This window comes from Stegastes partitus, unplaced genomic scaffold (genome assembly GCF_000690725.1).
Source record: "Stegastes partitus isolate 25-593 unplaced genomic scaffold, Stegastes_partitus-1.0.2 Scaffold266, whole genome shotgun sequence".
In the NCBI taxonomy this organism is placed as follows: domain Eukaryota; kingdom Metazoa; phylum Chordata; class Actinopteri; family Pomacentridae; genus Stegastes; species Stegastes partitus.
The window spans coordinates 311,330-321,475 of NW_007577997.1; the positions used below are offsets into that span (position 1 = coordinate 311,330).

At 40.5% G+C, this 10,146-nt stretch overlaps 2 protein-coding genes across 2 annotated transcripts; one reads left to right on the plus strand and one right to left on the minus strand.

Moving 5' to 3' along the window:
• Nucleotides 1-965: 965 nt before the first annotated feature.
• Nucleotides 966-3,033, minus strand: nkx6.3 (NK6 homeobox 3). Its single transcript, XM_008282298.1, has 3 exons — nt 2,619-3,033; nt 1,819-1,988; nt 966-1,375 (listed from the first exon to the last, which is right to left on the minus strand). Exons 1-3 carry the CDS (start codon nt 3,031-3,033, stop codon nt 1,145-1,147), a joined length of 816 nt encoding a protein of 271 aa, XP_008280520.1. The 3' UTR covers nt 966-1,144.
• Nucleotides 3,034-6,042: 3,009 nt separating this feature from the next.
• Nucleotides 6,043-8,699, plus strand: LOC103357658 (E3 ubiquitin-protein ligase NEURL3). The gene is made up of 4 exons (XM_008282299.1): nt 6,043-6,130; nt 7,122-7,631; nt 7,786-7,917; nt 8,011-8,699. Exons 1-4 carry the CDS (start codon nt 6,100-6,102, stop codon nt 8,190-8,192), a joined length of 855 nt encoding a protein of 284 aa, XP_008280521.1. The 5' UTR covers nt 6,043-6,099; the 3' UTR covers nt 8,193-8,699.
• Nucleotides 8,700-10,146: the final 1,447 nt, after the last annotated feature.

Genomic DNA, 10,146 nt, shown 5'->3' on the forward strand with positions numbered 1-10,146 from the left:
AGCGGCCCGAGCTGAGCCGTTGCAGCCGAATGACGCATTTTTCAGTCAGATTTTTGACAAATTTAAAAGCAGACAAGATTATTAACCACCCAGTTTGATAAATAACTCACAATAATTTATTGTGCACGGTTTCAGGTGCCTTTTACATCGTACACCTTAATGTTTTTACAATATATTTCAAAAGCGAGTAAAAGACGATAAGAAAAAAAAACAAGACATGTATTTTTAACCAACTTCAAGTCAACATTCAGTGAAAGCATTTAGCAGGATTACAAATCATACTTGTAGAATATCAAACCGATAATTGCATGTGAAGGGAGCCTGTTTCCTTCTAAATGTTTTCCATGACGGTTCAATATGCAAACACGTCTGTCGATGCAAATGTACACAAATTCTTTCCTTTAAACCTGATGTGTTTGAGTGTGCAGACCTGTGATGAAACCATGTGCAAAGGAAGTCACATTTAGTGTCTGGAACAAGTAAAATTATGATTTTTTTAAAAAGATAAATCAAGCAACATTGCTCTGTTTTTCAAAGTTTTGACTGAACAGGTTGAGAATATTTGCTATTGATTCTTGATTCTTTTTCTTCTTTTTTGGTGCAAAGCGTTTGTTTTTACCTTTACTATGATCCAGTACTGATGGAGAATGGACATTTTGTAAAGTTAATTCACATATGGCACATGGGGGTTTTTTAGAAGAGATTCATTTTGAGATTATTAATAATAATCACAAAGAGCTTCAGCTGGCCAAACAGAGCACATGAACAACGTCAGGTTACTCTTATTTATTTATTCCTATTACCAACATGCAGATTTTTTTTCTCATCTCATTGTCTCATTTTTATTATTATTATTTTTTTTTTTACAAAACAATGTGAACAGTTTGATCCTCAGTAACAGTGTAGATTTTTTTTTTTTTTTTTTTTTTTTTTTACAGTAACTTATAAAAGTAAACATATGTTTCGGCTTATTTTTCTACAGCCTGTTGGTCTAATGAACCCTGTTTTGCTCTTTTGTTGGACCTCTTCTGAACATGCTCGCCGTTCAAACTTTGTATTCCAAACTAATCCTATTTCTTACAGCATGCAGGTCTGCTGAGGAGCGAGTGTTAAAGTGTGTTTACGTGTTTTCTAGTGCGCATGATCAGACGTGGTGCGGCCCCAGGCGCAGCACGGAGAAAGCCCTGCGGTGTTTGCGCAGCAGCAGTCGGATCTTGTCGTCGTCAGAGTCGGGGTCCAGCGGCTTGTTGTACTCTTCGTCCTCCACCTCGTTCTCCGAGGCCTCCCCGCCCTGGCCGGCGTGGCTGGTCTGCGTGGAGCTGGGCTCCGAGGCGCTCTTCTTCCTCCACTTGGTGCGTCGGTTCTGAAACCACACCTGACACACAGCGGGACCATGTTTTCGGTCTGTGGGTGGGACTCGTGGTGCATGAAACTGGGTTGCTCAAACAATTTGCATCTTGTTTGCACACATTGTGAAAGCCAGAAAGGCATGACAACAATCCCTGATGCAATTTTTTTTTTTTTCTGTTGCACGATAGTGGGTATTTGATAGAACTGTTTTTGTTTCACCTCCTGATGCAGTCAAATAACTCACATGCCAAGATTTTATCTCTTCACACATCCAAAATAAAGAAGCTGACCTCATTTCTGTTGCATCTTTCAGATTTAGACTTCCAGGATACTGCACAAGTGCACATAGAACAATCCAATCCAACAAAAACACTGAAATGACCACGAAGAAAAAGCATAAAATCTAAAAAGAGCATCACTGGCACCTCACAGAAGTCTGGTTTAATCGACAGCCGTCTTAAACTTTACCTTGACTTGTGATTCAGTCATTCCCAGAGAATACGCCAGTCTTGCTCTCTCAGGCCCGGCCAAGTACTTGGTCTGCTCGAAGGTTTTCTCCAGAGCAAAGATCTGATGTCCACTAAATGTTGGTCTGGTGTGTTTCTTCCTGCTGGACATCTCCCCAAGAGGAGCACCGCCTGGAAAAATCACATCACAGACAAAAACAGCTTTCATTATAGAACAGGACTGAACCTTCTGCACTGAAATATGACAATTTGTAATAATATTTGGCTTAGTTTCGTGTGTATAACCAGACAGAATGACCACAGATGATCTGCATTATAGACTGAATGTATTTGTTGCGCATCAACTGAATTTCAGTGTTTGATACGGTTACAAATCAGGGCATCAGTTAATACACACTGTTGTTTCCTGCATCAGCTACAAATCACCTCCATGCTATCTGAGTTATATTTTATACATGTTTGACTGATTGCTTGAAAAAACATTTGAACTCATCCCGTAGAAGTTCTAGTTGGATTTTTTTTGGAGACATTAAGTCTGAGATATTTTACTTCAAATCTACACATCAATCGAGAAAGAAAAAATAAAACAGATGAAAGTTTTTCCTAAATCCAACATCATACCCACACTCTGTACTTGCGTATAAGTTTTTCACATTATAAATCTGATTGACTAGAATGACTCTACAGTTTTCTTCGTCTCTAAAGCGTCTCCAGCTGAGTCCTCACTGACAGACTCGGGGAAGTTGCTCTGTGCTGACGATGTGGATGCTGATGAGTCCGGTCTGCAGGATTCAGACTCACTGTTGGTGCACTGCTGCCTCCCTCCTCTCCACTCACAGCTGCTCTCTGCCCAGCAGCTCACACTGCGAGCCTTCATGGGGCACTCGGTGCCCGGCTTGGAGAAGCCGCCCAGGGACGAGTTGTAGTCTCGGTTGTAGTACATGGACGTGCTGGTGACGGAGGGGCCGAACCCCCCCATGGCGGAGTATCCGGACAGCAGGGTGGTGGTGCCCGCCGAGCCCACCCCGACCATGGAGCGGCTCAGGATGTCGCTGATGCCGTGGGGCGTCCCCGGCTGCAGCTGGCTGTTCAGGCCCGGGTTGAGCTTGTAGAAAGAGTTGGGCACTGAGTACTGGCACACTGGCGCCTTGAGGTCGGAGGGGAACTGGTTCAGGCTGTTGTTGAACAGGAAAGATCCCTGGATGTTTGGATCCATGGGAGGCACTGCCTGCAGGTATCAGCAACACATCCAGTAAGATCCAAGCAGGAAAAGACCTCTGATGGCCAAAGAAGGGCTTCTCTCACCCACAGGCGATATCTGGATCTGCTACCACACCCTCTGTCCCCAGATATTCAAACAATTACGATGACTAATAGCAATTTTAACAATGTCCCTGGTGTCTGTCAAAGTTGCCACCACATCAGAAACAGCGTAGCAGCAGAGAAACTTTCGCCTTTCACCTCTTCTTGTCCAGTGTGACGGTTGATAGCTCCATATCTGAAGTCTCAGTCGAGTCCAGCGGACAAGGATTTTAGTGTTCTCCTGAAGACATATGCCTCCTGCCGCCTCTCTCCTCAGAAATCATAAATAAGCAGTATCTGGAAATGGAGTGGCACCTTGATAAAGATAGGCCACATTAGAATGCAGCCTGGGATTGGCCTGGGTCTCACAGCTTCGATGCCTTTCGATTGGCTCCTCGGTGGAAGCCAAGCCTTTTATTGGAAGGCAGCAGATTAATAGTGTTTTGAACAGGTGGAGTGGGAACAAGTAGATTTTTTGATGGCCTGCCATGTCTGACCAAGTGTGTTGCAGCTGGAGCACACAGAGGAGGAGATGAAGGAGGGCTGCTGTGTTTCCTGATTCAACACCAAGGAAAAGTGGCTGTGAAACAAAAACAAAACATGATTTCTTACTGTTTAAGAGAAATAAAATCTACACTTATGATACAATTAAAATATTTTTTTATCTGAGGTCATACATACATATTCTGGAACGTATGGGAAATTGATCATTATATTTTGTCTCCTCATATTCAGAAATGTGTCCGATTTGATTTGTCATCGAAAAGGTTTTCAGTCTTAGCAACATCATCAAATCTAAATCTGGAACTTGAACTTCTTTAAACGTTAAATTATGACATAACGGAGAGCAAATGATGAGACAGTTCACAACATTCAAAGATCCTCAAGTTTATTATACTTCTGATTCTGAGTGTTTGAAACACAGGTTTTGTAGATGAAATAATTCATATTAGGGTCGTCACAATGTCGGATTTTCACAACGTGATTATTATTGTTTTTTTAGATATTGACATTTCTGTACGTTGATATTTATTTTTCTGTTACCTTTGATGTATCTTTTCATTCTTTATTTTACTCTTATTATTATATTTCTATCTTTATTCACGTGCATGTAATGAAAAAGAATTTCCCCTCTGGGATAAATGAAGTATTTCTCATTCTGATTCTGATTACGGCTGAAAAAAAAATCCATGATGCCAATATTGACTTAATATCGATACAAAATTTGAAAGATAAAATAACGCAATCAGTCAAATTCATCTTTAAATTTGTTTTGTGTGTTTTTCTGATCTTTTTCGGCAATTGAATTATGCTCATAATAAGGTGTAGGGAAATGCAGAGATGTCTATTGATAACTCCTGTATGTTGTTGCAGTGCTGGAGAGTTGAATGGAGCTACATTATTGACGATATCATCATTTCTAAATCGTTAACATATCAATATTTCATTTTTAAAATATTACAGTTGCCCCAAATTCCGAACAGTTTCTTTTAACTGTTTGAAATTTTATTACATTTATATTAGATTGCATTAACAACATTAAATAATTTGTTGTAATCTATATCCAAGTGTAAAACTTGGGTAACAGATCTTATGTGAATACTTTTCTTACTCATGATATTGCGTAATTGTTGCAGGAGGGCAGATGTTGTCCAGACTTGATCTCAGACAGACTTCAGTTTCATCTGTTGCAACAGCAAAAACCATTTCCTTTCCCACGATGCAGCTGCTTTAACATGTCTCAGTGTTTGATTCTACTTCACTTTGTATGATGAACTTGATACGTTTTGTTTTTATTTTTGAACTGAGGGGATAAATTACAGACATGTTGCTTCAGCTACGTTATGTTAAGAGGGCATTTCATTATTGAATGAAAAAGCAAAAAAAAAAAAAAAAAATCCACACCTACAATCTAATATTTGGTCCACAGGTCAGTTGGAATTCATATTAAAACAAGCCAACACTTTTAGCTTTTGGTATAAATTGGTATTTCTATTGATACATCTGCAGCGTGACCTTCAGGATGTGGGACAGGATTTCTAGGAAGAAGTCATGTGAAGGTTGCTCATATCAGGAGAAACGTTAGTAACTTTCCAGGAGTGATGATCTCACTGTGGGTGTCTACTTATGGCCTCATCCGGTCACAGGGCCAGGACAGTCAACCAATGAGGATTAAAGAAACCCCAGCACGCATGTCCTGTAGAGGGCGACAAAGCTTCTTATTTACACACAGGAGAGCCACAAAGGAAATTTTACAGTGTGTACATGTGTCTGCTGTCATCATGTAACTATGTGTGGAGTTTCCTGAGTCCTTCAGGGAAGAGATCTACAAAATTTGGTGGAATTTTCCGTAATGTGAATCCATGTATCAGATGATCTGTTATGTGCATTACTGAAAGAATGCATTTCATAACTATTGTTGTGTTGCTCTGGTAGAATATTGAGGTCAGTGGCGAGACGGGAATGTAGAGATATTTGAATATCAGAGTCACTTCAGCTGAAAGGAAAAATGCAAACTGGTAACTGTGCAGTGTCAAAGTTCAACAAAGAGAAAAACCTGCCAGTTGGACAGAAATATACATAAACATGTTTTCTTTGATCTTTGTCTTTCAGCATAAAACACAATCACAGAGCAATGACAAATAATTAAAGAGAAACAAGTCTGCATGGAGAAATAATCACACAATTCAAGACCTCACATTATAGTTTTATGTCTGTAATTCTGCTCTTTTTTTCTTTGATAAACAGAAGTGTAAGCACCAAAGAAATGCTGGCAGCAGGTAAATTTCCAAAGTTTGGTTCCTCCCTCGGCCCCTCCTCTTTCCCTTTTCAGGCAGTGTTTGTGTTTGGAAACCACACGTGCAGCCTGCGTTTAAAACCAGAAGACACTCCCGCTTCATGACAAACGTACCAAGATACAGACGTGAGCACATCTATCAGGACGTGAAACGAAAAAGTATTTACTCTCTGACTCTTCAAGATGGCGAAGGACAGTGACAACACGAACTCTGGTGAGATATTTATTGTTGCTCTTCTGTCTTTGAGGTGAACTTGATGTGTAATATTGTTTAAATATCAGTATGTTCAATGTAAATGTATATCAGATCCAGACATGTAGGCTTTAGGTTTCATAGAACATAAAGTAGCTGTTTATGTGTTTTTATTCAACTAAATCATTAGAAACCATGATTTTATTTTTCCTTAAATCTACATAACACTGCAGCACGTCAGTATTGTGTAAATTAAAAAAGAGGTCACTGTTAGAAGTCTGATGAGATGATAAAAAAAAGAGAAACAAAGCAACAGCAAAGAGCTGTAAAACAGGTGATTGTTGTGAAATGAGAAGCTGTGCTGTGAGATAAGACAAACCTAGAAACTGTACATTTTGCTGTAAATCCTCACTTAGTCATTGGTGAGAGACACAGTTAGTCATCCCAGTGACTGTAACTCCTTCACTTTGATTATTAACCCATTAATAAATGACAAATGCTCCTCATAGAAACACTAACAAGACTTTGTTACTTTCATTATTTCTTGTTTAAATTTTGATATACTCTTATACTTGTAAAATCTTAAATACATTTTATTTATGTAGTCAAAGACATAATGAACTAGTGTGCCACCAAAATCAAAACTTCGGCAATGTGTTTACAATTTGACCTTAAATTAAAAAAAATATGGTGTTGTAGTGTAAATTAAACTTTTATCTGTGAGATTGATTTTATCAAATTATTGTCATTTATTCACAACAACCGAAACTTATTAGAGTTTGACTTCAGTGATGAGAAATGATCCAGTTTTCATTCATAGCATTACATGGAAGGATTTACTACATGACATTCAGGTGTTAGATAGAATCACAGCGTGTTGTTGCTGTGATTGTCTGCTGACATAGTTGTGCAGATGCTGCCTGCACAACAGACTACATCTGCATGATCTGACTACAAAAGGTTTCACTGCTTGCACATCCAGATTCATGACTGTGTTTCTGGATCTTTGCAGTTGCTGCGTCAGAGACGACACACCGGTGTGGCCCGCTCTGCCTCGGCCCTCTGACCTTCCACGACCAGGCTGTGGGTAGCATGGTCCGCCTGAGTCAGGGGGCTCGACGGGCTGAGAGGACCGAGAACACGTTCAGGAACGGCCTGGTGTTCAGCAGCCGCACGGTCAAGGTCCAGGAGAGGATTCGTCTCAGGGTGGAGAGAGATTTGTTCAACTGGAACGGAGCTCTGCGTGTTGGCTTCACCACCGTGTCGCCCTCATCCAGGGCTCTGCCTCTGCCCAGCTTGGCCATCCCCGACCTCACCAACAACCCCGGGCACTGGGCCGCTCCTGTGCATGAGTCCTGGTGTCAGGCAGGTTCAGAGGTGGAGTTCTGGGTTTCTGCTGGTGGCAGCTTATATGCCTCAAGCAACAGCGGTCAGCACAAGCTGCTGACAGGAGTGGACCTCAGCCGGCCACTGTGGGCCATGATAGACATCTATGGACAGACCTGCTCCATTCTCCTCCTGGGTAAGTTTACTATAACCACTGTTTTGTTTCTTCTACAACAAGCTTTTCTTGTTTTTGGGCCGGCAGAAGGTTTCACATGCGCTGACACTACCAACTGTTGTTTGAATGACGGGGATCAACAGATGACATGTCATGATGCCTCTTTTACTCTCAGGCTCAGAGAAAAAAGGACTTTGCACTAGAAGATCCTGTCCTGCTCCTGAACCCACCACCTCCCCTAATGTTTCCAGTCTCAGTCCAACTGCTGATGACTACATCTCCTGTCTCGACATGGAATTCCCAGCAGGTATGAAAGAGTCCAATACTGTCTGAGCTGTACTGAATTAAGACTGCCGGTCTTTGTCAGTGTTGTAATGCTGATTCTCTCCTCTGGTCTTAGATAGAGGCTGTGTGGTTTGCATGGTGAGAAAGGCCACAGTCGTGCTGCGTTGTGGCCACCAGTGTTTGTGCAACAGCTGCTGCGTCAGAGTCTCCCAGCAGTTTGGTACCTGCCCACTGTGTCGAAGCAGCATCAGCAGTGATGCATCAGAGGAGGGGAGGTGTGTTTCTGTGGAGGTCTGAGCTCCACGACACCAGACAAGAATCACCAAATACAAGCTACTGAGAGACTTGAAACACTGTGAATAGAACTTAGTGAATGTGTCCTGGTGCAGGAGAATTAACGTTGGAGATCTTTGCTGCAACGTCCCTGATTGAAGTCCAACCAGGAAACTGTGTCTCATGTTGTTCTCCTCACTTTTTCTCCATATTCTGTAAATGTTGTACAACTTGTGTTATGACGAAACATACTGAGAAGTTGATGTGAAGATACAGAACTGAAGGATTTTTCTAATGTTACATTTTATAAATGCTACTGTTTTAAAAATGTTAAAAACTGCACTTTGTGATCGCTAAATAAGGATACGAGTAAACAGTGAAGTGAGTCTCTGCCTTAAAAGAAGATATTTATTACACTTGCAACAAAATGTTGAATGTTATTTATATCATGTAATACATGTTTTTCGTTGTACAGTACATTTTTTCCACCATGATGTTGTAAATAATAAATCATTTATTTTTGTAAAGTCAGTTTGTCTGCAAATTATATTTTTTCTGTTGAACACTGGCCAAAAAACAAATGCACACCCATCACAGTGTTCTCTGTTTGGTTGGCTTTGTTTTAGCTGAAGGCGTTATGATTCACTGGAACAAAAATCCGACAGAAATCCAGTCAAACCAGCTCATCTTTACTAATTTACTTAATGTGAATATGCTGCATCAACTGCTATGACTGTAAATTCCTCATAGTAACTGAAGAACAAACTCTTATGACTGAAAAAAGTAAAAACTTAAGCAGCTCAGCCTACACTCTAAAAGGTAATACCTATGCTTACTTCAATCACATTAGTGTACTTTACTTATTTCTCATTGTCCTGTTCATGTAACTCATGGACTGTGAGTATGTACTCATTTTTCCTTAAAGAGCTACAAAACTAAGTACACTTGAGTAAACTGGACTTGAAACGTTCTGTTCCTGGGCTGAACACAGAGCTCAGCAGTGCACATGTGCAGCAGAGTAAGTGCAAGAAAAGTTTCCAGAAACTTTATGGGGCGGGTGTGGCTCAGGTGGAAGAGCAGGTCGGTCAGCGATGGGAAGGTCAGCGGTTCAATTCCGCCCTCTAACCTGTGTCATGGTGGCTGTGTCCTTGGGCAAGACACTTCACTCACCTGGTCTGGACAACATAGATTGTTTGAGGTGAGGGGCAGAATGGCAGCCACGCCTCTGTCAGTCTGCCCCTGGGCAGCTGTGGCTACAACCGTAGCTACCACCACCAGGATGTATGTGTGTGTGAACGAATAACTGACAGTGTAAAGCAACTTTGAGTGTCTAGAAAAGCGCTATATAAATCTGATCAATTATTAGTATTATTTACGTTTCTAACACTTGGAAAGATCAAGTTCATTATACTTGCTATTTTTAAGCTCACAAAATTAAGTGAATACAGCTAAATTATAAGTAAACTTTACAAGTAGGTGTGAAGTAAACTGAATTTAAGACTAATAGTTATATTTACGTACCTTTTTTGAGTGCAACTGGTTTCCTAGATTTGTTTAAGTAAGATCAACTTTACACATTTTACAGTGTATGAAGACGATCCATGCAACTGAACAGTTTCGTCAACTTGACTTGGTGAATTCTACAGTTTCATAACTCATAAGATGACTTGAAACAAAATGACCCAACCTAAGTGCAATTGCTGCCTTAAAAACACGAGTAAACTGAACTCAAAATGACTTTTAGTGTAAATATATTGGGAATTGGGACCTGAAAGTACGAGTTGAAAGAGTGTGGAAATGTATTTTTGTTGAACAAGATAAAGTTTTCTTATATGGATAATGTCAAATAGTTCTTTATCTCAGAGAAATGAGGACACAACTCCCAGAGAGACTTGCATTACTTTGAGTTGGAGCTCATCTTTAAATTGAGTTTACTCACATTTTTAAAGCAGCATTTAGACTTGTTTCCATGTTGAAG

Coding starts and splice junctions, on each gene's coding strand:
- LOC103357658 (XM_008282299.1), top strand. CDS start 6,100: ATGGCGAAGGACAGTGACAACACGAACTCTG. Junction 6,131..7,121: donor CAGTGACAACACGAACTCTG/GTGAGATATTTA, acceptor GGATCTTTGCAG/TTGCTGCGTCAGAGACGACA. Junction 7,632..7,785: donor CTGCTCCATTCTCCTCCTGG/GTAAGTTTACTA, acceptor TTTTACTCTCAG/GCTCAGAGAAAAAAGGACTT.
- nkx6.3 (XM_008282298.1), bottom strand. CDS start 3,033: ATGGATCCAAACATCCAGGGATCTTTCCTGTTCAACAACAGCCTGAAC. Junction 1,989..2,618: donor GAGGCAGCAGTGCACCAACA/GTGAGTCTGAAT, acceptor TGATTTTTCCAG/GCGGTGCTCCTCTTGGGGAG. Junction 1,376..1,818: donor TGACTGAATCACAAGTCAAG/GTAAAGTTTAAG, acceptor GCTGTGTGTCAG/GTGTGGTTTCAGAACCGACG.